Here is a 26,755-nt window from a genome sequence, read left to right on the forward strand (position 1 = left end):
ATGAAAATAGTCCAAACTATTTTATTGACTAATTTATCCGAAAATAATCAACTGATAAAAAATCATTTTACTTTTTGAATATTTTTTGGTAGAAAAATAACATTTTTATGTGTGTATACATTGTACAATTGTACTGATTAAAATAAGTCGATGTAAACATATAAATGGAAATTAATTAATTGATTGTGCTTATTTTCCAGGCTATCGAATATCGATCTGTTTAGTAAAGCTAAGAGAAAAGAAACGAATAGACCGGTAGCGTCGGGTGTGTTAAATCCTCGGAAATGGCACAAAACTCAACGGCGATTTCGCCACGTTCTTAATTTCAGGTTTTTTTTTTAAATCATTGCATTAATTTTCCTACCGAAAAAATCCTAAACTTCTAGATTTTTAGATTTTTGCTACTAAATTTCTCACCTTGTTTTTTTGTTTTTTCAAATGGACTAAAGTGTGGAGTGTGGAAGTGAAATTAAGCAAATGAAGGCGGGAAGTGCTGCGAAATTGATTGTAGATGCGCTGCTCCAGCGGTTTCTCCCGCTTGCACGACGCCGTATTGAAACGGCGCAGGCTCAGGTTACATTTTGTTTATTTAGTCCATACATGTTCGCTTTTCTAAAATAACTCATTGCTGAATTGAAATTTTGAAGATTTTGGGTTCAGTGAAACTGCTTTATTAGTTTAAAGCTGAATGTAGCTTATTTAAATGCAAATTATATAAGTTTAATTAGGGAATGTAAATTATATGATTTGTTGGTTCTCAGGTGGTGGGTTTTTTAGTTTCTGCAGGAGAACCTTTGAGGTGCTGATTTTTTTTTTTTTTTCCTATCTGAATGGGGTTAGTGCTGCTAGAATAAATTCTACTTAGGTCTGGGAGTTGGGAGTTTCTTCACTCAATAAAAAAAAAAAAAAAGAAATCTTTCATCATGGCAATTTGAGGCTTTAATCAATAAAGGGTAGAAGTTTCAAAGGATGATTCTTGGTATCCCTTTCTGGCTCTTCTTGTAAGAGAGTGAAAATTGAGCACTTTAAAGGGATTTGGGTCACATTGGTGGTTGAGAGGGTAGATTAAGTGGTGAGTTACGATTATTTCTTATGTTAGGTAATTGAGAAGTTTCTTATCATGTGCTCTTGTTGGTTGATAGGACTTTTCTGGACTTCTTATGACTAACCATACTCACTCGAGCCTTTGATAGTTTCATGAAATTTTGATTCTTGTCTTTATGATTTGTTGATTATACGGTCAAGAAAATCCTGTTCTTCATAGCTATGGATTCATGTGTAAATCGTTCCAGCTTACTATCACCAACACATCTCTTGGAACATTTTACATGCACAATTGGTTGTTTGCTAACTATTATGTGGTCATATTTTAATTTAGGTTGATGCTCATCCCATGTTTTTTAATCTTCTTTATATGGTTAATTTGCAGGATGGACAGTACCTTCGACCATCAGACCCTGCTTATGAGCAAGTATTAGATTCCCTTGCCATGGTTGCACGACATACACCCGTCCCTCTTTTGGAAGCTCTTCTTAGATGGAGAGAAAGGTGGGCGATTCCCCACCTGGCCTGCTGAATTTGTTCTCCTATTTTTGTCGTGATTTAGATTGATATACTTTTACGAAATCAAACCCCTTCCTACCTGTATCACTTGTGTACATGTTATTTGGTGAATGCTTTTTGTTGGATACCCTTAATACGGACTGAAAATAGTAAACTTCCAGATAATGTGCTACGCTATATTGCTTTTTGATCACTGTTGAGATATATAAATATATTGTGGATTTGTTCTTCTGAATCAATCAATTTGCAACTTCAATGCATGTCCAGTGGTTTGCGGTCGCAGTTGTACTACGCCTTCTGTACGTGTTATGAATGTAGTAGATAAAGATAATGACTAACTAATATCAAAGCACTGCTCTTTTTTTTTTATGGGGTTATTGTTGGTTATATTTTCTATAACCTTTTTCTTTTTGTGATGTTTTTAGCAGTGAATCTCCAAAAGGCGCAAATGACGCATCTACATTCCAAAGAAAGGTTCACTTTATGATTTCTTCTTTTTCTTTTCTTTTTTTCTTTTTTTCTTTTTTCCCAGAGTGCAGTATGGCTGCTTTTGGTTGCTTTGTGGGTTCTGTTCCACTATGTAATTCTTATATTCTCTGGAAACTTATTTTTCTTTATCAGGACTACTCTGCCTATGTTTGGTTGAATGAAATGGTAGGAGAGGAGAGGAATGGAAAGGAAAGAGAGGGAGAAAAAATGAGTAAAAAGGGTGGGGGGTCAATCTTATTTTCATTGTTTGGTTGGACACGAAATTCATCTTTCTCCATCTTGTTTCTTTCCCCTCTCCTCATTGCCTCTCCTCTCCTCTCCTTTTATTTCTTCAAACCTAACATGCCAAATAGAAAAATATCGCACTTGTAAACCATTTTTTTTTTAATGCAAAAAGTTATAGTCTTGTCAAAGAAATGCCTAACCAATTGTGTCTTTAATAATATGTTTATATGGGCTTCAGCTTGCTGTGGAGTGCATATTTTGCTCTGCATGTATTCGCTTTGTGGAATGCTGTCCTCAGGAGGGGCTTACAGGTTTCTTTATTACATGTTATGCAGCATTTTGTCTGAATCTGTGGTTATTGCAGTAAAATGAAATGGCTTGTTGTCATTGCAGAGAAGCTTTGGTCTGGGCTTGAAAGTTTTGTTTTTGATTGGCTGATCAATGCCGACCGGTAAGACTGCAATATTATGACATTCAAATGCATTTTTTTTTAACTCTGGTTTTGTGCTATTCTTGACCTTAGTTTTTTATATATGAAATAAGCAAAACTTGTGTCGTACTATATTTCTGATTTAGCTTACTACTGTCAATTTTTGTAGTTTCAATTGATTGTTAAGACCAGTCCTCTTTTTCCCCTTGGGGTTATGAAATTTAGCTTGCAAATTCTGGCCTTCGTATTTCTGGGCCTCTGTTTGTTTGAACCTCAGCATAACATTCAACATGGGAGACTGATGATTTTCTTGGGATAAATGTTGGGATGAATTTAATATATTTTTGATGCAGGGTTGTCAGCCAGGTTGAATATCCGTCATTGGTTGATTTGCGGGGCCTCCTCTTGGACTTAGTTGCTCAGCTATTAGGTGCCTTATCTCGAATCAGGTACTTGAAAAGTATCTTTCCTTATGAAATTATACATTTTTGTGATTTGTGTTGGTGTCTCAAATTTCTACTTTTCTGACTAGGGTTTGTGATTTGTGTTGGTGTCTCAAATTTCTACTTTTCTGACTAGGGTTTGTGATTTGTGTTGGTGTCTTAGATTTCTACTTTTCTGACTAGGGTTCGATATCTTGTCTCAGTTTGTTGTATTTTTTAGTGGAATATGTGTTGCTATTTCTTGTTGTATTTTTTAGTGGAATATGTGTTGCTATTTCAACAGTCAAATTCAGCTTATAAATAATGCAGTTTACTGGTTAGAGGAAGTATTTTCTGTAATTGTGATCTCTTTTATGCATTTAACTGGATAACGGTTCTAAGTTATGGCTAGAAATAAATACAGGAATTGGAATTTATTTTTTGTGCTGTGCTTCTGGAACAAACTATTTAATGTTTTGCACTTTCCCTTTTCTTCTGCAGGTTTAGTTCTGTAACTGAGCGTTTTTTTATGGAACTCAATACTCGTCGGATTGATACTAGTGTTGCCCGAAGTGAAACTCTTAGTATCATTAATGGCATGCGCTACCTGAAACTCGGGGTAAGCATTTAATTATGTCCTTCCAGAAAATATTAGTGAAAATACAAGAATATAACGATATATTAATTACCAGGTTAAGACTGAGGGTGGACTGAATGCATCAGCCTCCTTTGTGGCAAAAGCAAACCCTCTTAACCGTACCGCACATAAACGCAAAAGTGAGCTTCACCATGCACTATGCAATATGCTGTCAAACATCCTAGCGCCACTTGCTGACGGTGGTAAAAGCCAGTGGCCTCCTGTAGGTGTAGAGCCTGCACTTACTCTATGGTATGAAGCTGTTGGCCGAATAAGAGTGCAGCTCATGCATTGGATGGACAAACAGAGCAAACATATAGCAGTAAGTGGATCTCTGATGATCTTTCTTTTTCTTCCGTGATCAATTTCGTGGTTGTTCTGTTTTCTGAGAAATAAAGTTTCTTTTATTCTAATATTCAAACTATGCAAATGGTACTTTTATGCTTTATCTTGAATTTTTTGCAAGCAGAGATTTCTGTTTATTTGAAACCTTTTCCTCATTACCTTGTATTTCCATTGTGTGGCTCTTAATTTGGATCCCTAAACTTCCTACTGAACCTGTATAACTTAGATCTTAAGGTGTTGATGTTGGGACTTTTCACTGAATTTTTAGTTGGGAACAACTCTTCTGGTGCAACTTGTAGCCAAATCATATCATAAACGTAATAGTTTAATTAATCATTTTCACACCTTAGGATTAATATTTTTCTTTTTAATTAATAGGAAACTTACTCATCTTAGGAGTACTAATACTTCTGAACTTTATGATTGTTCTGAGAAGTGTGTGGTCATACATTGTGTGTTTTTTGTATCTTGTGTAGATGCACTAATTCACTGAGGAAACATCTCTTCATGCTTAAGCATGATCTCTAAAATGATTGGACTTGAACTTTTCCTTGTCAATAATTAATAATTGTTTTTAAGTTTACACGCTTCGTTTATAGTTTTTATTTTTGCTAGATAAGAATGAATTGGAGATTATTCATTGGATATTTACCCATCGCTTGGTCTGTGTAGCCACAACCTAGCCTTTGCGTATGTTTTTATTTATCCTCTCATTGTCAGTTTTTTGTGCTAGGTTGGCTACCCGTTGGTCACTCTTCTTTTATGTCTTGGTGATCCTCAAGTATTCCACAACAACTTAAGTCCTCACATGGAGCAACTCTACAAGCTTTTAAGAGTGAGTTTCATTTTATTTAATGCTTAGACTTGGCAGTGGGAAAGCACATTGTTCATTGAGGGGACAGAGACATATCTAGGTGCTATTTTCCAAGTGGTTTATGACTGCATTTGGTTTGTTGTGCAGGAAAAAAACCATCGTTTTATGGCCCTCGACTGCCTTCATCGAGTTTTGAGGTTTTACTTGAGTGTTCATGCAGCAAATCAGGCTCCAAATCGTATATGGGACTACCTAGACAGTGTGACCTCTCAACTTTTAACAGTTTTGAGAAAAGGAATGCTTACTCAGGATGTGCAACATGATAAACTAGTTGAATTCTGTGTGACTATAGCAGAACATAACCTTGATTTTGCCATGAACCATATGATACTAGAATTGCTGAAGCAAGATAGTTCAAGTGAAGCGAAGGTTATTGGTCTCCGTGCTTTACTTGCTATTGTTATGTCACCTACAAGCCAGCATGTTGGTTTGGAAATATTTACAGGTAACTGTCAGTGGTCATATAGTCTGAATTGTTGATATGTGGTTATCTTTTTATAACCATACATCATTGATTTTGATGCTTAAGCAGGTCATGATATCGGCCACTACATACCGAAAGTTAAGGCTGCAATTGAGTCAATTTTAAGATCTTGTCACAGGACCTATAGTCAGGCTCTTTTAACATCTTCAAGGACCACCATAGGTAATTTCCTCTTTAAAATTTTGTGAATTGTTGAATTAGTATATGAAAGAAGCTTAATATTTGGTATTTTTATTTTCTTTTTCAAAATTTCCAAGTAATAACCCTGGTAGCTGGGTACGCGAAGTCACAAAAATAAAGCAAGCCTTGTTTTCTCCAATTTATTGTCAAATTCTCTTGTTATTTGATTGAAGACAATGTTTTAATGGATAAGTAAAAACATGAATGTGAATGTTTATAACTGTTTTCCATAACTGTATGAAGTAATCCATTTATCTGGTGACTTATCATAATTTATTTGTTTCATTGGTTATGTGTGTATAACTCAAAATTGAACCAATGACAGTTGTCGATGAACCAAACTTGAACCTTAACTGAAGTAGGTTAGCTTTTTAGCTTTAGCAAGCAAAAACATGCTGGTAACTAATAAATTAATGATTACATTAGATAACACTTTTCTGTTAGTGAAGTTATATTTACCGTAGTATTTGGAGTCCCATTTTAATATATTGCAGTGTCAAAAACTTGAATATTAAGTAAGTAAAGGAATCTAATTACAGAGTTGAAAATTTATTCAGGAAGTCTTAATTTCTGTATTAATTGGATTGTCTTTGCTAAAATTGCATGAAATTTACGCTTTTGTTCTGTACCATTATATACCATATTGTTTAAATTCATTTATTGATTTTTTCTTCTTTAGATGCTGTAACCAAGGAAAAGTCTCAAGGATATCTCTTCCGGTCGGTGCTGAAATGCATACCCTACCTGATAGAAGAAGTTGGCCGAAGTGATAAAATTACTGAAATAATACCCCAACATGGCATAAGTATTGATCCTGGTGTTCGTGAGGAAGCAGTGCAGGTACTGAACCGGATTGTAAGATACCTTCCCTATCGTCGCTTTGCAGTTATGAGGGGGATGGCCAGCTTCATCCTACGGCTTCCTGATGAATATCCTCTTCTCATTCAAACATCATTGGGACGCTTGTTGGAACTCATGCGTTTTTGGAGAGCTTGTCTAATTGATGATAAGCTAGAAACTAATGCTGCAGATGATAAGCGTGCTGGGCAGAAAAATGAGGGATTTAAGAAGCCTTCTTTCCATCCAGAACAAGTAATTGAATTCCGCGCTTCAGAGATTGATGCAGTTGGTCTCATATTCCTTAGCTCTGTGGACAGTCAGATTCGGCATACAGCATTGGAGCTTCTGCGCTGTGTACGAGCCTTGAGGAATGATATACGAGACCTTACAATTCGTGACCAGTCTGATCACAATATAAGAACTGAAGCTGAACCTATATATATAATCGATGTTCTAGAAGAGCATGGGGTGGGATATATTAACTGTATAATTTAGGACTTATTTTCCTTCTTGTGTTATTTTATCTTTTAAGCAATCTCATGATTCTTGATTTGCTGCCATGTGTCCTTAAATCTTTAAAATTTTCAGGATGACATTGTTCAAAGCTGCTACTGGGATTCCGGACGCCTATTTGATTTGAGACGAGAAACCGATGCTATTCCTCCTGAAGTGACTCTTCAGTCTATAATATTTGAGAGTCCTGATAAGAATAGGTGGGCTCGATGCCTTAGCGATCTTGTCAAATATGCTGCTGAACTGTGCCCAAGATCTGTACAGGAAGCAAAGTAAGTAATTTTTTTCCCTTTATTCTATGATTTTATTGTCTTCCTGGTTTTTGTGCTCAAATATTATTGCGGGTTCTTCTGTAAGACAATTAAGTAATGTAGCTTGCTAGATATTGGACTCGTTGCTTCTTATTCATCTTTTTTTTTTTTTAATTTAAAGCTAACAAGTTCACTAACAATTTAGCGTGTAACAGAGATCTATTTTAGAAATCACCAGTTGATAAATTACCACAAACTTATTATTGTTCTGCCTCTAGCAATATTTTTGAAGTTTATGATTAAATTTTCATTATAATAAATTTCATAAACGATTAAGTTCCTAGATCTCAATTTGATTGAAGATTAATTGCAGGTTAGAGGTTGTGCATCGACTTGCTCATATCACACCTGTTGAGTTAGGTGGAAAGGCTCCTACTTCTCAAGATGCAGACAACAAACTGGACCAGTGGCTCTTGTATGCAATGTTTGTGTGTTCATGTCCTCCGGATACTAGAGATGCTGGAAGCATAGCAGCAACCAAAGATCTTTACCATTTTATTTTCCCCTCTCTTAAATCTGGTTCTGAAGCACATATTGTAAGTACATGTTAAAATTAGTCTTTCTGGTTCATTAAATTAAATAATTGTTAATTCAACTTCCTAATATAATGTGACAACCTCTTATGTCTATTCATTTTTGTATATACTTCCACATGTAATCCTGATTGGAAGCACTATTGGAATGTATATAGTCATCCATGATTTCATATGGTTGTAGGATGTTGGTATCAATCTGAGTTGAAAATCATCTTTCTAATTTGAGTCTATTTCTGTTCATGCTACTGTATTGCTTCTCCTCGAACATGTAAAATATTTTCCCATTAATTGCTTATCTATTTGAATTAATGTGTTGGTTGGGCAAACTGTGGTAACCCCATTTTAATCTATTTTCTTCATCATTTCTTTGTCAGTGGTGTTAATTAGGTATATAGATGACAAAGTTGAGTTTTACTGCAATTTCAGCTGCTTCAAAATCATTGCGATCTTTTCTTGCAAAGATTGCATGCATTTCTTACTTGGAGTCAACTGTAATTAAAGAATTTATTTTTAACTTTTTCTGTGACCCATCTAGATCTGTTGTAGTGCATTAATTGCTCTTACCCCTGTGATTTAGCATGCAGCCACTATGGCTCTTGGCCACTCACATCTTGAAGCGTGCGAAATAATGTTTAGCGAGCTGACATCTTTCATTGATGAGGTTTCTTCAGAGACTGAGTTCAAACCAAAGTGGAAGGTATGTTGTATAATCATTTGGTTGATCTCTTCTGTTTTTATTATTTTCATTTGCAGTTTCAGGAAGCTTAAAGTAATCAAACTAGAGGTGCATTAGTAATTTCAAAGACAATTTTTTTGATGAAATACAAAAAATACAGCCAGGTGAATCGCAGTCTACCATAAAGACATGAAACCCCGCAGGTGTAACAGGTCAAAAAAAGCTATAAGAAAATAGCATCCTATTTTCTTTTCATATCTTTATAGCCGTAGCCCATAAAGAAGTTAATAAATTTCCTCTTGTGACAGGCTGAAAGAATGGACTTCATGCTGCTGACCCAAAATAATTGCTAGTAAACACTGCTAAAATAGTACAAAACAAATGTTCCTGTAAATTACTCATGGTGACACATTGGAATATTAAGCAATAAAGTGCTAAAGGGCATCGGATGTTATATGTAAACAATATAGTGGACTGTCAATCACTTGCGTGGTTGAGTGACATTCTATGGATCACAGCTGACAATTTTTGGTCAATTATGGGATTTCTTATGCACAGTTGTGTAATGCCCCACGTCACACATATTTTATCCACATTATGTGTCTGAACTTCTCATAACCATCTATTCGCAACCCTTATTTCTTTCCCAAGTGCTGGTTCAGTCTCATTTCTTTCGCGACTGGTGTTCATTTAATTAGCTCATTCACATACAATCTTAATTATTGCTTGGTCTCATAGTGGGTGGAAGCTTCTGACTTTTTATGACACCAACAATTTGCTGGATTATGTAATATGTTAAAACTAGTTCTCCTGCTAACCAAACATCTAAGCTTACATTGAAAGTAATTTAATAAAAGACTAAATTGTTCTGTTCTTTCTTTTTTCTCCCATAGATTCTTACTTTATATCTCACTCCTGTAGATGCAGAGTCAAAAACTTCGTCGTGAGGAACTTCGTGTGCACATTGCAAATATTTATCGCACTGTTGCTGAAAATATATGGCCTGGCTTGTTGAGCCGTAAACCGGTATTCCGTCTCCATTATCTGAAGTTCATTGATGATACAACCAGACATATCTTGACAGCATCTGCTGAGAGCTTCCATGAAACACAGCCTCTTCGCTATGCACTTGCTTCTGTTTTAAGATCTCTAGCTCCTGAATTTGTTGATTCCAAATCAGAGAAATTTGACATCAGAACTAGAAAGAAATTGTTTGATCTTCTTCTTTCCTGGAGTGATGATACAGGCAGCACATGGGGACAGGATGGTGTTAATGATTATCGACGTGAAGTTGAACGTTATAAGGCTTCACAGCACACCCGATCTAAAGATTCTGTAGACAAAATTTCATTTGACAAAGAATTGAGTGAGCAAGTTGAGGCAATCCAGTGGGCTTCTATGAATGCTATGGCTTCTCTTTTATATGGACCTTGCTTTGATGACAATGCGAGAAAAATGAGTGGCCGGGTAATATCTTGGATAAATAGTTTGTTCATTGAGCCTGCACCTAGGGCTCCATTTGGTTACTCGCCAGCCGATCCAAGAACTCCATCTTATTCCAAACATGCAGGAGAAGGTGGACGTGGAGCTGCTAGTCGAGATAGGCATAGGGGTGGCCATCATCGTGTTGCTCTAGCAAAGTTGGCTTTGAAGAATCTTCTTCTTACAAACTTGGACCTGTTTCCTGCTTGCATTGATCAGGTAATATTAATATCCAGTGGTATGCACCAAAACCCACGAGGTAAAAATATAAGAGAGTGATGGCATATGAAGTTGATGAGTGATGAATGGATATATCATATTCCCATGATCTTGAATTAAAACAATAATCATCGAAGCCTCCCGTTGGAGGTTATAAATAATTGTTTAAGTACATAAAGCTCTTTGCAACACCTCAAACAAAATGAGTGCTACCTTTTGATGCTTAAATGCATTTTCTGTTTATGCTAGTCTGCTTCTCTGACAAATTAAACCTCTCTGAGATTGACTCAAATTGATCACCGCTCTCGTAACTGCCTCTTGTTTCATGATTTTCAGTGCTGCCTTCTCTCCTTGTTCTTTTGTGAATTAAGTTTATATAGATCATAATTCCAAGATGATCACCGCTCCCCTAACCACCTTTGGTTTCATGATTTTAGTGCTGCCTTCTTTCCTTTTTATAATTGTTGCCTTCTTTCCTTTTTATAATTAATGATATCATCCATAAGTGGGACTAATTAACAGTTTTTATCAGTGCTACTACTCTGATGCCGCCATAGCTGATGGTTACTTCAGTGTGCTGGCTGAAGTCTACATGCGCCAAGAGATACCAAAATGTGAAATCCAAAGGCTCCTTAGCCTGATTCTCTACAAAGTGGTTGACCCATCTAGACAAATACGAGATGATGCCCTTCAGATGCTTGAGACACTTTCTGTCCGTGAGTGGGCTGAGGATGGCATTGAGGGCCCAGGAAGTTATCGAGCTGCAGTTGTTGGCAATCTCCCTGATTCTTACCAACAATTCCAATACAAGCTCTCATGCAAACTTGCTAAAGATCATCCTGAATTGAGCCAGCTTCTATGCGAGGAGATCATGCAGAGGCAACTAGATGCTGTTGACATAATTGCTCAGCATCAGGTCTTGACCTGCATGGCTCCATGGATTGAGAACCTCAATTTTTGGAAACTCAAGGACTCGGGTTGGAGTGAAAGATTATTGAAAAGCCTTTACTATGTGACATGGCGTCATGGAGATCAGTTCCCTGATGAAATAGAGAAACTTTGGAGCACAATTGCTAGCAAGCCCAGGAATATTAGCCCGGTTGTTGATTTTTTGATAACAAAAGGGATAGAAGATTGTGATTCAAATGCATCTGCTGAAATAAGTGGTGCATTTGCTACATATTTCTCAGTTGCAAAGCGGGTGAGTTTATATCTAGCTCGGATTTGTCCACAGCGCACAATTGATCATCTGGTTTACCAACTGGCTCAGCGGATGCTAGAAGATAGTGTTGAACCACTCAGGCCGACTGCAACCAAGGCAGATGCCAAAGGAAATTTTGTGTTGGAATTCTCTCAGGGACCTGCAGCGGCTCAAATTGCATCAGTTGTGGACAGCCAGCCTCATATGTCTCCATTACTTGTCAGGGGTTCCCTTGATGGTCCACTTAGGAATACTAGTGGAAGTCTGAGCTGGCGAACAGCAGGTGTGACAGGACGAAGTGTCTCAGGTCCACTTAGCCCAATGCCTCCTGAGTTGAATGTTGTCCCAGTAACTGCAGGCAGGTCAGGCCAACTGCTTCCAGCATTAGTAAACATGTCAGGGCCTTTAATGGGGGTCAGAAGCTCAACAGGAAGCTTGCGTAGCCGTCACGTTTCTCGGGACAGTGGAGACTATCTAATTGACACTCCAAATTCTGGTGAAGAGGGGCTGCATTCTGGGGTTGGTATGCATGGAATTAATGCTAAAGAGCTTCAGTCAGCCTTGCAGGGGCATCAGCAGCATTCCCTCACTCATGCAGACATAGCATTGATTCTACTTGCCGAGATTGCATATGAGAATGATGAAGATTTCCGTGAGCATTTGCCTCTACTCTTTCATGTAACTTTTGTTTCAATGGATAGTTCAGAAGATATCGTGCTAGAGCACTGCCAGCATTTGCTTGTTAATCTGTTGTACTCACTCGCTGGACGGCACTTGGAACTATATGAGGTGGAAAATAGTGATGGTGAAAATAAGCAGCAGGTTGTCAGCCTGATCAAATATGTCCAATCAAAGCGAGGAAGCATGATGTGGGAGAATGAGGATCCGACTGTTGTGAGAACTGAGCTTCCCAGTGCAGCACTCCTGTCAGCTCTCGTCCAGAGTATGGTGGATGCTATCTTTTTCCAAGGAGATCTTCGTGAGACTTGGGGAGCTGAGGCACTCAAATGGGCTATGGAATGTACGTCTAGACATCTTGCCTGTCGCTCGCACCAGATATATCGTGCATTGAGGCCTAGTGTCACAAGTGACACGTGTGTTTTGCTCCTCCGTTGCCTTCATAGATGCCTTGGAAATCCAATACCTCCAGTTTTGGGGTTCATTATGGAAATATTGATGACATTGCAAGTAATGGTAGAGAATATGGAGCCAGAAAAGGTGATACTCTATCCCCAACTTTTTTGGGGATGCGTAGCCATGATGCATACAGATTTCGTTCATGTCTACTGCCAGGTCCTTGAGCTCTTCTCACGTGTGATTGACCGTTTATCATTCCGGGACAGGACCACAGAAAATGTGCTGCTTTCAAGCATGCCTCGAGATGAGCTTGATACAGATGGTGATACTGGTGACTTTCAGCGGACTGAATCTAGGGGCTATGAATTGCCACCAACCAGTGGTACTCTTCCTAAATTTGAAGGAGTGCAGCCTCTTGTGCTTAAAGGACTAATGTCAACTGTTAGTCATGGTGTGTCTATTGAGGTCCTCTCACAGATTACAGTGCACTCATGTGACTCTATTTTTGGGGATGCAGAGACCAGACTCCTTATGCACATCACAGGATTACTTCCCTGGCTTTGCTTGCAGCTGGGCAAGGATGCTGTAGTAGGGCCTGCTTCACCTCTCCAACAGCAGTATCAAAAAGCTTGCTCTGTGGCATCGAACATTGCATTATGGTGTCGAGCAAAATCATTGGATGAATTAGGTACCGTATTTGTAGCTTATTCTCGAGGTGAGATCAAAAGCATTGATAATCTGCTTGCTTGTGTCTCACCACTCTTATGCAATGAATGGTTCCCGAAGCATTCTGCTCTGGCTTTTGGGCACTTGCTACGGCTTCTGGAGAAAGGACCAGTGGAGTATCAACGCGTGATTTTGCTCATGCTTAAGGCATTGCTGCAACATACCCCCATGGATGCTTCCCAAAGTCCACACATGTACGCAATTGTGTCGCAGCTGGTGGAGAGCACATTGTGCTGGGAGGCACTGAGTGTCTTGGAAGCCCTTCTACAGAGCTGTAGTTCATTGACAGGTTCACACCCACATGAGCAAGGGTTTGAGAACGGAACCGATGAGAAGATGCTGGCTCCTCAAACCTCATTTAAGGCTCGAAGTGGGCCATTGCAGTATGCAATGGGATCTGGGTTTGGAGCAGTTTCAACCCCAACGGTTCAAGGGAACTTAACTGAATCAGGGTTGTCGCCCAGGGATGTGGCTTTGCAGAACACAAGACTGATGCTTGGGCGGGTACTTGACAACTGTGCTTTAGGAAAGAGAAGGGATTATAGAAGGTTAGTGCCTTTTGTAAGCACCATTGGTCACCTATAAGTTGCAGGCAGTCATTGAAATCACATGTAATTTGACTGAATACCCGAGTAGTTAAGGGGGCTGATTTTGTAAATAGGATCTTGGAAATAGTCCTAAAATAGTGTATCATGTAGTTTCAGCATTTTTTACCCTCAATCAAGTAAATCTTTGATGTTTCACATTTTGTAAATTAGCTTTAATTCTGTTTACTTACAATTTTAATTAAAATTATTCTCAATGTGATTCTGTTTCCGTTGGCAGTTGCAGATAAAATCGGGCTCACTGAGTAGTCACTCTCAATATAAATTGTGTAACAATGCGCGTTCTTGTTTCATAATGTGAATTTTGTGTCACAAGTTCAATTCAACCAAAATTAAAAAGACAATCCACGAACCAACAGGTGGATACAAAACTTAATCTGACGTGGGCAATGTAGTCTTTGTCAATTAACGCTCGTGTTACAACAAAAAGCTACACATGATTTGTGAAGGTGATGCTCAACTCAGATAACGCTTATTAAAACACACTAAATAATTGATTAATTAAGTGAAAACTAGTGCTTCCAGTTCAATGCAAGCTTATATCGCTAGAAAGCATATAATCTCATGTCAAAAGGCTAAATGTCAAACAAAACTAAAGAAAGGGTATTGTACATTTGTATTTCTACAACTTCATTCCAATCAGACTACAAGATTGAAAATCAAGCATCAAGCAAAACAGTTCAGAATCGGAGGATACACAGACCTCCATATACACTCTTTCAACAAACTTTATACATCAAGCAAAGTTCTTATTTAATTCAATTGAAGAGACCTCCATAGAAAACCCGAATTTTCTAATTGGGTTCTAGATGATTCTACCAATGTTGACTTCCCTTGGAAAATATGACCATACCTCTCGGTCAATTTTGTGAATGAGGATTCACATGGTAGATCATTCACTTGGAGAAGCATTCTTTTTGAACAACGCAAAAGCATCACTATATATGGCCACAACATTTGAGAACACAGCAAGCACGATCATGAAAATACACAAGATCTTGTCTTTCTTTGTTGCTATGTTGTGACGATCCCTGAAATGCCATGGAAGAAAAACAGAAAGTTCAGTATACAGCGTTTAATGAAGATTTCAAGTGAGTTAAAAAGATGGCTCAGCTCAAAAGCCAAATGAAGCTTCATGCTGTATAAAAATTCCCCAAATTTCACAAGGGCATAAGAAACTTCTCCAACATAGGTAAGAGGATTTCAGCTGCCAAAACTAATGCAAAACTCACAATATAAATAGAGGTTCTAAACAAGAAACACAGCTACAAAACATAATCATGCAGGTTCCAAGGTATTTAGTAGCAAACAGCACCAGATGAGTTTTGATGCTTTAGTACAAAAAGGATTGTTCTCCACAAAGGCAAAATCAGAAGAGTGCCTCTACAATTAGTCACAACATCACCAACTGGCATGGAAGAACATTTTTGTCCCTTAAAAGGATAGTCAAATTTTCCACATTTTATAATTTAGAACAATTTCTTTCCTTTACCACAGTAATCATTGTAATTTATAATAATTAACCACAAAAAAAATGCTAAATCCAGATCTAGTATGCAAGGTTTGATGTTAATTTTCAATCATTCATGTAAAAACATTCTAAACTTTGGAGTCAAAAACTCACCGAAGAGTGATAGCTGCAGGAAAAATGAAACCAAGGCAAACCGCAGCGGTTGCTCCAGTGAATTGGAAAGCATCCCATATGCTAGGGATGAAATTTGCACCCAAGAAGATAATAATGAGAAGCCCAGAGCTGATAAACGCAAACCTAGTATTAGATGAACCCAGAGGCCTTGCTGAGGGAAAGAGGAGACCATCCAAGTTGAGCCTCAGTGGGTAGAAGATAACGGGAAATACAAGCATGAGGTGAGCAGCATAGCTAACACGAACCACGTCACTAAGCACAGAGCCAAAAGGAATGCCAAGGTCAGCGTCAAAGTTGGCTAGAACGTCATCAAGAGTAGCATCACCGAAGAGGAGGAACCCAAAAATGCTTGTCATTATGTACACAGTTGAGCACAAAGCAAGTGAGGTTCGCACAACCCCTTTAATGTGTGTGGAGTCCTCAAGTTCATTATCTATGCTGTGAACTGCAAAAGAAGTGCTCAAAATGTCAATACTAGTAACGCAGAAAATACCGTATAAGACAAAAAATAAAAAATAAAATAAATCACTGCAAGGTTGAGAGTCAAATCACTGACAGAAGTTTAGTCTAAAGCCACAACATTGAAGATTAAGCCCCAGGAAAATGTCTCAACTCTATTTCAACCATAAAAAACTTGAAAGGATTCGGCTTGCTTACCATTATAGTGGCAGATGAATGCTGTGACCAGAACAGGGACTACAGTGAAGAGGTTAATCAGAGATGTAAAATCAGTTACGTCGGGCAGTATTCTTGGCATTCCTAATCCTCCACTTATTAACTTCACAATTGAAATCCCGACAGTGATCACAACAAATGCAACAGCCAGGGCAACTGATAAGGCAGATGTGAAACTTAAAGAATCTGCAACCATAAAAAGGCAAAAATGTCACCACTTGAAATGTCCAAGCACCACTAAGGCTAAAGAATAATACAAGTATAACCCAACATGACTTTTTAATAATTGATAAAAGGTCCCCATACAAAGTAAACAATGGAAAAGGAAAAACCATGCTCACTCCTAAAGGTACATCCATGCTTTCTAAAATGGATTAAAATGTTAACAATGTTTCACACAATACTAAAGAATATTTACAAGGAAGAATCCTAGATTGAGGTTGGTAGGCTCTTTTTCAATATTGCTAGAAAGCAATAGCAGCAGACCAATTTAAGGACAATAAACTACAAGTTAGTATCCAAGATTGCAAGGATTCTACTGATGCTTACAAGAGTTGATATATTAAGTAAAAGTGCAATCTTATGCGTGTAAGACGATAATATACCAACTAATATGTTAATCCTTTACAGTCCAGGAGTTTACCAATTCGCTTAAAGCATGCCAATGGAGAGAAAATTCCAAGTGTTGTGACAAGAAGAACAAAAGTACGGCCATTCCACCAATGGTCTCCAAACCACCCTTCAAGGACGCCGGCATGGTGAACTCCACTTGATGATGTTCCAGAAAGCACATCACCTTCAATAGAGAATCAATAATTACACATATTTAGAGACTTCCATGTAAGTAGAAAAGAAACATTTTAGATCCAAGTCAACAACGACAGGAAAAAAAGAAAAAAATGAATATCAAACAACAAATAATAAATGATACAAACAATAAAATGAAGTCATACCAATAATAATCATATATACAATGAGTACACCAACATTGTTGATTAAAACACTAAGTTGCAGCAAAACCTTCCCCCACTTTCCAAATGCTTCTCCCATTAGACCTCCATAAGAAACCGATTTGCCTGCCCTACTGAACCTCAGCAACAACTCGATAGAAGCATCAGTCAAGAAAGCCATGAAAATGATCAAAGCAATGCCAAGAACGAGACCAAGCACTTTCATAGTGGCAGGCAAGGCCATGATTCCAGCTCCAACAATTGTAGTTGATAAATTAAAGACTGCCCCAGTAAAGGAAGCTCCATTAACCTCACCACCATAACCAGCATCTCCCTCTCGCCTAGTAGGCAGCAAAGGAGAATTCTCATCAACAACTTTTTTGCCCCTACTTGAATGCTTATCCTTCGGGGTGATGCTTCCAATTGTCATCTTTCAGTAACTAAGATTCTCCAAATAAGCAATTGAAGTTCAAGCAAGATCTATAAAGCGGCTCTAACTTCTAGTTTATAATCTCGGAGTATCTGTGTGAAAAAAAAAAAAAAAAAAAAAAACACAAAATTAGACTCCAAATAATAAACTTTTTTAGCTTTAAAGATGAAATTGAAGTTGTGCAATTTTAATGGTCCTTACCTGTGGTATTTGCGAGTCTTGGAATTGAAACAAAATACAATGACTCCACAAATTGGTTTTAGGGGATTAAACGAAGATAATTCACAAACTCACTGCCACAAAAGCTGAGAACTTGAGGGATCCAATTCTTTATATGACCATAAAATAAATCAAATACAACAATTTTGGATAAAAACTAAGAGAACCCACAAAGAAACTTGATACCCAGGTATAAAGTTTCAAAATTTATCTAATACAGACAATTGATAACGAGTATCTACAATTGAAAGATGAGAGTTTTATATAAAAACAGAAGAAAATAATCAAACCCGAGTCCCCAAATCCAGAAACTCAAAGAACACAGATGAAATTTTCGCTCAATTTGACCAAAAACAAGGGCCAAATACCAAATCAATCAATCAACAGAGAGCCAAATCAAAGTTTTTGGGGAAAAAGAAAAAGTGATGAATAACAAGTTTTCCACTTCCGGCTTTCAGCTCTAATTTATACAGAGAAGAATCAGTAGAAGAGAAGGAGAGAAAGAGCTACACGCAACAAACTTTCGTACGGTGATGGTAATACAAACATTGATGAATATAATAATAATAATGACATGGGCAAGCTGGTTCGTGAATCATGGTTCCTTTTTCTTTTTTTATTTTTTTATAATTTTAACGTTCAAGAAAAGACAAGAAGTAAATGTAAGACATCAAAATGTGATTTGTCTATTTGCAATCAGTGACTGATGAGAAAATTAGGTAAAAAAATAAAAAATAAAATGAAGTTGTGCAAATGCCTTTTTGATTTGAAATTAATTATGGCAAAAGATTGAAGATGGGTTAAATTAAAATGGCAAGCGAGGGATGAAATGGTTTGAACAAAGTAAGTAAAATTACAGGGTGCTAGATGTATTATTGTAGTCGACTAATCAACTACTAGTAATTGGTGTTACAAATATGACGTTTTAGCCCCCCCCTAGTGTTTTCTTTTTTTTTTTTTTTTTTTGGTGCTAACCAACCGGTATCCGAACCCAGCGGGCCGACTAATCCGGTTTCGGAGCGCGTCCCGGGGTTAAGGTTTTAAACTCCTCCCAACGTGCGTGCAGGGGATCGAACCGTAGTTCGCCCTACCAAGCCTAGCCCCTGGCACCACTAGACCACGACCTCGTTGGTATTTTCTTTCATTCTCTCATTTGATCATATGATGATGTACATTTTTCTCATCCACTCTTAGAATTGCAATGAAGTTTCAAACATTTTTAAAATTTAAGGGTGTTTGACGTGAATTTCCAAACTATTTAAATTTAGAAATATCTATTAGGGGCAGACATGTTTGAATTAATAGAGCAATTAATAAATTAAGCAAATTCAGGATAATATTTGACCATTAACATTCACGGGGTATTTTGTTGAAGGAAAATTGGTTAAATCCTTGGACGGTGTTCAAAGAGAAAATCAATCAACTGAAAAGTATTTGGATTTTTATATGAATCGATAAAGCAAGACCAATCGTATAATTTATTAATTAATTTGTTATTTTTTTATTTTTTCAAGAAACACGTCAATCCTGAGATGATTGAGATAAAGACATAAAGTTATAAAAAGTAAGGTCGTGTCGTGTGTGTGGTGGGCTACGTGACTTTGGAAAAAAAAAAATCACCAAATTAAACGGGTGACGTGGCATCTCCATCCATTTATTTCTATCCGCGTGGAAGCTTTTAACAGACTGGACCAATTGAAGTGCTTCTTTGGATTTTTTTTTTCTTTCTTTCTTTGTTTATTAATTTTTACTTGAGATTATTCTATTGGGTCTTGGATGTCTCAAGTAGACGCCGGCCAAGTGGGCGGAAGTGCTTAATCTTGTTGATTTTTTTAACATAAAAATATATTTAATTTGATTATTCAACTTTAATTTTGAAAACAAATTTCTTACTATATTCACTAGCTAGCGTTCTTTATTTTATTGTACACATTAAAAATCACCAACACCAACACCAATCGTGTAAATAACTCTAAACCCCAAAGAGATAACAAAGTAAACTTCTAAGAAATTTCACATATCATAACAAGGAATATAAAAGTCGTTTTAAATTAAATCTTTGCTTTTGAAAAATTACTATTCTATAATCCATATAAAAAAACTCTTTTTTGAAGTAACTCGATAACGAGATTATACACCTAAACGTTTGGAGAGCCAAACAGTGTGGCATAACATTTTGTTAAATTTTTCCGGCGTGGTGTTGTCAGCGTGGAAATTGACAACTCTGACAACGCCTATAATTATGATTAGTCATTATTACACAACATATGTGGTAACCCAATTACAAACTTGAATTAAATCGAGGAGACATCTAATGTGAGGCTAATGTTGATTGCTGAATCTTAATCATAATAATTAGGCATCAATTGTTGTGGACAATAATGCAAGATTGAGCATATTATTATATATTAAACATGAGGCTAATGTGGCACCGAATGTAAAGCCGATGATGAGGTATGGTAATGACACAATAGACAAGGAACCCAATAAGGTAATACCATTGTGACCGAGTTGTCAGTTGTCACTAATAATTTTCTTTGAACACCTAGCCATGCCGTGTGACAAATGAGAAGCTCCAAGATTAATCATAGTTTAATACTAATGCTAAATTCCAAGAATGAGACCGTTTTAATAAAATTGGTGAAAATTAATGGGCCCAACCTTGAACTGTTGAACAACGCGTGAGTTGTCTCGGAAGATCCAAAACGGAAGGGCCAAGGAGCCATAGAGCCCATGAGAAGTCGCTTGTGTAAAAGGAATTTATAAACTCATATTCGCAACATGAAATTTATCTTGAACAATCACGAATATAAATAAATAAATTTTGATTTTTTTTTCTTTTGCAGAGCATCATGAATTCAATATATAGCAAAATTCTTGAATAAATACTGAGTAGAATAATCAAATAATAATTTTATTTTAACTACATGCATGTTTCAATACAATTTTATACTAACATTTTTTAATTGCCTATTTGCTTCCACTGCACATTAATATTGAGACTTACACTTTAAAAACTATAGATTTATAGAGTAATCAACTTCAATCATGTTAAAATACCCAATAATTTAACAATATAACAATAAATTAAATCAACAGCAAAAGAAACAAATCAAAAGTTCAAAGTTTTAACACTAAACCAAATCAATCTAAGTTCAAAAGTTTGAGCAAAAATTGGAAATTAACAAAAAAAAAAATCGAAAAGTTGACTTCAATAGAATAATTTTGAAATTATAATATTAATAAGATATCTAGGACGAGACGATATTTTGTTATTGATCCTCCTTTCATCACATAAATAAAGATATGACTTTTTTTTTTGTCCTTATCTCATCTCACTTTAATTTAAGATGTAAAATATATTTCAATCCTATTTCAAACGAGACAGAATTCCGTAGAATCTCATCCCAACGGAAAAAAATTCTCATCCTAATGAAAAAAATTACTATCTTTGCCTCCAATATCTTATAGATAATTAAAAAAATATATATTGTTTCATTATATATACATACGTGTGTGTGTGTGTGTGTAAAAAATAAATGAAACTTTGAATACACACAATCACAATGATACAAAGACATTATACCGAAAAGTATCATTATAATTTATCATTCATTAGTTGTCATGAAGTACTTATTTTCACACACCAAGTTCGTATGTGAAAATGTGAATCAACCTGAACCCGGCTTAAACCGACCCCAAACTTGGAAGGAATTAAGTTGACACGTGTTTGAGCTCCCAGCACCTTGACATGACCACGTGTCGCCTAAATCTCTTATTAATTAAAAAAAAATATTAACTGATCTAATTCATCGAATTAACCTCCATTTTTAAGGGGAAAAAATTACGTTCTTTAATTGTCGTCGCTGTCACCGTTCGGTTTATTCTGCTCACGGACTCTGTCAAACCCAAGGTAAAAGATTTTCGTTATTGTTTTCTTTTGACCTTATTATTTGTTTTCCCCAAGATTTTCTTGAGAAAACAGGAAATGATGCGGGCTGGTATAGTTTTATTCTTAATATTTATTTGGATATCTTTCGGTTTAATGAGATTGGTATTTTCGATTTTTGGTTTAATGAGGATGGTGACTCGATGTATATGATTCTTGTGTATTTTTTAGTGTTTTCAATTGGCTTATGTATTGGTATTTGTGGATTAATTACTCATGTTCGTTAGCTCAAATGATAGCAGATGTACCGAGAGGCAGTTTTTAGCTTTTCCTCTTACAGTGTTAAGTTTGGTTTACTATTTATTAGGAATGAAAGTAAAGAATAATCGGAGAAGTTGAAAAAGACCTTCTGTTGTCTGAATAATAATGTGCTTGCTTTGCCTTTCATTGTTAATTTTCAGGTTCTGAGGCCAGTATAACGAGAGGACTACTGAAATGGATACTGATGCTGATCAGGGAACTAGCGCTTCTGTTGTTGTTAATGTTGGTGATTCAGAGACAGAATCGAATAAAGTTTACTCACTTGAAGGCATTTCGGCTAATGGGGATGTGATTGAAGAGCTAAGAAGTGCCGGCGAGGTTTTCAGTCAATTGGAATTACACATAGCATGTTCTTCAGAGAAGTTAGTTAACTTAAATATTCTTACGATGCATGTAGCAACCAGGGAAAGTGAATTTGAAGCCTTTGCTAAAAAGAGAGAGCATATCTTGGATGATGATTCTGTAGAGACAGCTCTGGCATTTGATCTCTTGTCTGGATTATTGGATTCAGAGTTGAGAGAACTGGAAAATTTCATAACTACTGTTGAAGCTGATTTTGTTAAAGCTCGTGAGCTGATATCTTCTTATAGAGAGTTGGGGAAAGCATCCATAGAAATGGAAGAAAAGTTACTAGATTCTGAAGATTCATTGCAGCAGTCACGGGATCAAATCTTAGAAATTAAAAAGCAATCTGCTAAGTTCCAGAGGACCTTGTCAGCTCTAGATAGAGAAGGAAATTGTAAGCTACATACTGAACTAAGTATGCTTTGTTCTATTCTTATTTATTGAGCATAAATTGTTGCTTGAGAAACTTATAAAATAACATGCATTCTCTGAAACCTCAGACCACTAAAATCATTATGAACTTTGATTTTGAATAGCTGCGAGATATTTTTTTTTTCCCCCCATTCCATCTGTTCATTCTACTTCTGATTCCAAACAATAGTTCAGCCTTGGGCATTGGCTGTAAAAGGAAAATAAATCAGGGGTTATAGTTACTGGCTTACAGTTACAACACATATTTATATTTGACTGGTTAAATTCTACCACTTCTTGATAAAGACATCTGAGAAATAAAGAAATATTTTTTTTGTACTTGTTGGAAGAAAAAAGAAGAAACAATGTTTTATGATTGTTTCCTCTTTGATATTAGGAAAAGATGTCCAGTGCTTGAGCTAGTGAAGTTGTTATCTTTTTCTCGCTTTTTAACAAATACATGACAGGGATCAGTGACAAGGATACAGGCAGTTTGGAAGATGACCAATTTTTGAATGAGAATGCAAAAATAAAATTGCAAACAGCTGAACAGCAAAGACATTTTCTGAGGATGCTAGAAAAATCTTTGGCGAGAGAGATGGATCTTGAAAAGAAGTTAACTGAATCAAGACAAGTTGAAGAAGCGCTGAAATTCAGACTAGGCTCGTTTGAACAAGAATTACTCTACACGGAGGAAGAAGCTATGGATGCTTGTGAAAGGCTTTTTGAGGCAGAGAATTCTGCCGAGGTCCTGAAGGGAATTTCTAAAGAATTACTTGGTCGACTTCAGATTGTTCTGTTCAATATGAATGGTTCAGTTCAGCGAGAAGCTGGGCTGAGATCAAAGCTTGATAGTCTCGTGAAACAGGTGGAAGTCAAAGAAAGTGTTATTGCGAGTTTGAGAGAAAATTTATCTGAAGCCCAAGCTAGGGCAGATGGTGCGGAAGTCAGGTGCAAGTCATTAGCTGAGATGAATATAGAACTTAATGAGGATCTTAAAGGTAGCAGAGCTACCTCTGAGAAGGTGGAATCTCTTGAGAGGCAGCTGAGGGAAAGTGATATTCAGCTACAGCATGCTGTTGTATATGCAGAAGCTAGCCTGGAGAAGCAAAATATGTTGTATTCTACGGTCAAAGATATGGAAAATTTAATTGAGGATCTCAAGTTGAAAGTTTCAAAAGCTGATAGTCGGGCGGATAGTGCAGAGGAGAAGTTAATCATATTATCCGAAGCAAATGCAGGACTAACTGAGGAAATAAGCTTTTTGAGGGACAGACTTGAATGCTTGGAGGCATCTTTGCATCAAGCTGAGGAAACAAAATTGGCAACTGCAAAGGACATTGGTATTCGAACAAAAGTAATAACAAATCTGGTAATGCAGATGGCTGTTGAGAGAGAGCGTCTTCGTCAGCAGGTGTGGACTTTCTCCCTAACATATTTTCTTTTCACCCTAAAAGTTGTTTTAGCACTGGCATATCCTTTTAATAGTCTTTTCCCCAACTCAGTGCCTGGGAGGGTTTTATTATGCAAAACAGGTCAGCAAAGAATTATGCCAACAATGGATAACCTGACATGAACCTGCAGATCATAACCTCACCTCACATCATCTTAATATAGCATACAAATGCCTCATATTCTTCTGATTGAAAGTTGCTTTAAATCTTATGTGCAGATATCTTCTTTAGCAATGGAGAATAAAGTTATGGTAGTCAAATTGCAGCAAACTAAGAAAGATCCCTCTATTGTTAGGCATGATTCGACGACTGCTTCTTTTGAAAGAGAAAGTAAAGAAGTAACTGAGTTGTCGGCTGCTGTTTCTGAGGTAACTGTTTGCTTTTTTTTTTTTGGGGGGGGGGGGGGGGGGGGGTTTGCTTAACATGTTGATCTGCACATTCAATGATTAGATAGGGAGGAGCGGCTTTTCTTTTCCCTTAATAAAATGGGAATTGAATACCCATGAAATGGAATTTTAATGAAGAGGGAAAACTGTTCAATTAAGTGAGAGGGTTTAAAATAGTAATATTGTTTATACTCTCATCCCTATTTCGACAAAATGAATAATGTAAAATTATAAGGTTAATATGATTACAAATTAGAAGTGTTAGAACTTTGTTTTAAAGGACCAAAAGGCTCCAAAATTTCTTGTTTTCATTTCCTTTCCTTTCACCTTTGTGTGAGTGATATGCTTTACCGAAAGCATTATAGAGAGGAACTGTGATATTTTTTATGTTTCCAGGAGGACAAGAGACAGAAAAATGTATCTGCTGGTGAGACTGAGGTGGCATCTGTAGATTTGAAATCTGAGGTTGGAACTCTGAGGAGAATAGATGCGGGGCTGCTTACCTCCAAGCACTTTTTCATTGCAGTGCTTATTGTACTGATTTCTGCTGCAGCTTACTATTTTCAGAAACAGAATTACCCATTTTGATGCCGGGGCTGGAGTTTCTCATTACCTGATTGAACGAAATTCTGTCTTTCGTTCTTGGGAACTTGCATGCAGCGTCTGAATGTACAATTTTGAGGTTGATACATGACGAGTTGGAAAATTTTATTTTTTGAACAAAATGAAAGAAAAACAGGTTTGTTTGTGGTACAAGTTTCTTCATAGAACTCTTGAAGCTACTTTGTTCAGAAGCACAGGAATTACCAGGAAATTTTGGTTTCTATCTTTTGTGCATGCACTAGAAATTTTGATGGGAGGTTTGTAGTATATGCGAGGTAGGATGGTCAGATACTAAAAGCAGTTCGGTAAATCTAAGTAACTGTAACCATTGCCGGTTTCAGGGGAGGCAACTTCGCTAATTTGGTTTACTATTGAGGTGCCGACAAGACAGAGCCTGCTTTCGCAGTATTATGTTTTGAATGGGGAGTCTTGCTTTTGTATTTTCTTCCCACAAATTTACCAAGTTTACCCTTGGAGATATTCTACAGTGTATAGGAGGATTTAGGGATGGCAATGGGGAGGGGAGGGGACCGATCTCCCCGTACCCATCCCCGATATTTTGCGTATGTCCCCGTCCCCTCCCCGTCCCCGTCCTCGTCAGAATTACTTGAGATTGAGAGAATCTTCATCCCCTCCCCGAATAATAACAAGGGATCCCCGATCTCCGAATAACTAATATATTTTTTTTTCAATTTTGAGTTAATCATATTAAAATAAAAAATTCAAATAAAAGTAAAGTTCGAAATATATCTTACATTAATATCTATTACAAAAGTCACATACATTAAATTAGTAAGTAACGCAACATGTAAGGGATATAAACTTCTTTTACAAACTATCATGAACAAATTAATAGTCTAATACAAAATTGTTACAAATAAAATCGAATTTAGATTCAAAATTAACTTTTTCAATGGTGGCGTGGGCACTTTATAAATGTGGACTATTTCCTTTACAACACAATAGTTAAATCGGAGCAAATCAAAAGTAAATATTAGATTAGATTAGATTAGATATTAAAATTGTGATTCGTTGTGGGTAATTATAACATCTAAAAATAAATAAAAAATAGATTTAAGTTTAAAATATTTAAAGAATATTAAAATTAAAAAAAATATTTGGCTATTAGAATCTACTCGATCTTTTTAATGTCCTAAATAAAAATTTAGGACTTTAATTAGTTAATTAGGCCTAAAAGTTTAATAATATAAATATTTTGATTTTTTTTTTATTTTTACCAATATTTATAATTTTATTATTTATTTACTAGTAATTTTAAAAAATTAAAATGGGAAATGGGTAGGGGATGGGGATTTCACCTCATCCCCGTCCCCTCTCCGAATAAGAAATTGGGTAAAAAATTTTCCCGTCCCTTCCCCGAATAAGAAATTGGGTATGAAATTATCCCCATACCCTCCCCGAATGGGGAAAATCCCCGAGGCTACCCGTCCCCGTGGAAATTTTTGCCATCTCTAGGAGGATTCACATAAAAAAATTTTAAAGTGCATTGGAGGATCCACATAAAAATTTTGATGGAAAACTATATGCTAATAGAATTATGCCATGTGGTCTCGTAAATTTAAACCCTAAAA

At 36.6% G+C, this 26,755-nt stretch overlaps 3 protein-coding genes across 6 annotated transcripts; 2 read left to right on the top strand and 1 right to left on the bottom strand.

Moving 5' to 3' along the window:
• Positions 1 to 134: 134 nt before the first annotated feature.
• On the top strand, positions 135 to 14,032 carry LOC102623081 (cell polarity protein mor2). 3 transcript variants are annotated; one of them, XM_006482397.4, is made up of 18 exons: positions 135 to 329; positions 450 to 573; positions 1,430 to 1,548; positions 1,989 to 2,037; positions 2,516 to 2,588; positions 2,671 to 2,728; positions 3,061 to 3,156; positions 3,631 to 3,748; positions 3,822 to 4,088; positions 4,845 to 4,946; positions 5,073 to 5,430; positions 5,518 to 5,631; positions 6,329 to 6,957; positions 7,078 to 7,274; positions 7,627 to 7,849; positions 8,427 to 8,546; positions 9,447 to 10,226; positions 10,759 to 14,032. In XM_006482397.4, the coding sequence occupies exons 2-18, from the start codon at positions 478 to 480 to the stop codon at positions 13,813 to 13,815; spliced, it is 6,456 nt and encodes a 2,151-aa protein (XP_006482460.1). In that variant the 5' UTR covers positions 135 to 329; positions 450 to 477; the 3' UTR covers positions 13,816 to 14,032. The 3 variants fall into 3 exon arrangements, with proteins under 3 accessions (XP_006482460.1, XP_015387084.1, XP_024955578.1); XM_015531598.3 differs by having other exon boundaries at positions 1,992 to 2,037; XM_025099810.2 differs by lacking the exons at positions 135 to 329; positions 450 to 573; positions 1,430 to 1,548; ... (3 more) ...; positions 3,061 to 3,156; positions 3,631 to 3,748 and having other exon boundaries at positions 3,940 to 4,088; positions 4,832 to 4,946.
• Positions 14,033 to 14,397: 365 nt separating this feature from the next.
• On the bottom strand, positions 14,398 to 18,317 carry LOC102623353 (amino acid transporter AVT6A). Its single transcript, XM_006482398.4, has 6 exons — positions 17,737 to 18,317; positions 17,109 to 17,627; positions 16,799 to 16,951; positions 16,138 to 16,341; positions 15,460 to 15,925; positions 14,398 to 14,866 (listed from the first exon to the last, which is right to left on the bottom strand). Exons 2-6 carry the CDS (start codon positions 17,533 to 17,535, stop codon positions 14,728 to 14,730), a joined length of 1,389 nt encoding a protein of 462 aa, XP_006482461.1. The 5' UTR covers positions 17,536 to 17,627; positions 17,737 to 18,317; the 3' UTR covers positions 14,398 to 14,727.
• Positions 18,318 to 21,517: 3,200 nt separating this feature from the next.
• LOC102623655 (WPP domain-interacting tail-anchored protein 1) lies at positions 21,518 to 25,641 on the top strand. Of its 2 annotated transcripts, none has more exons than XM_006482399.4 (5): positions 21,518 to 21,667; positions 22,105 to 22,703; positions 23,188 to 24,134; positions 24,393 to 24,542; positions 24,957 to 25,641. In XM_006482399.4, exons 2-5 carry the CDS (start codon positions 22,139 to 22,141, stop codon positions 25,146 to 25,148), a joined length of 1,854 nt encoding a protein of 617 aa, XP_006482462.1. In that variant the 5' UTR covers positions 21,518 to 21,667; positions 22,105 to 22,138; the 3' UTR covers positions 25,149 to 25,641. The 2 variants fall into 2 exon arrangements, with proteins under 2 accessions (XP_006482462.1, XP_006482463.1); XM_006482400.3 differs by lacking the exon at positions 21,518 to 21,667 and adding an exon at positions 21,675 to 21,755.
• Positions 25,642 to 26,755: the final 1,114 nt, after the last annotated feature.

Source organism: Citrus sinensis, chromosome 6 (genome assembly GCF_022201045.2).
Source record: "Citrus sinensis cultivar Valencia sweet orange chromosome 6, DVS_A1.0, whole genome shotgun sequence".
Classification (NCBI taxonomy): domain Eukaryota; kingdom Viridiplantae; phylum Streptophyta; class Magnoliopsida; order Sapindales; family Rutaceae; genus Citrus; species Citrus sinensis.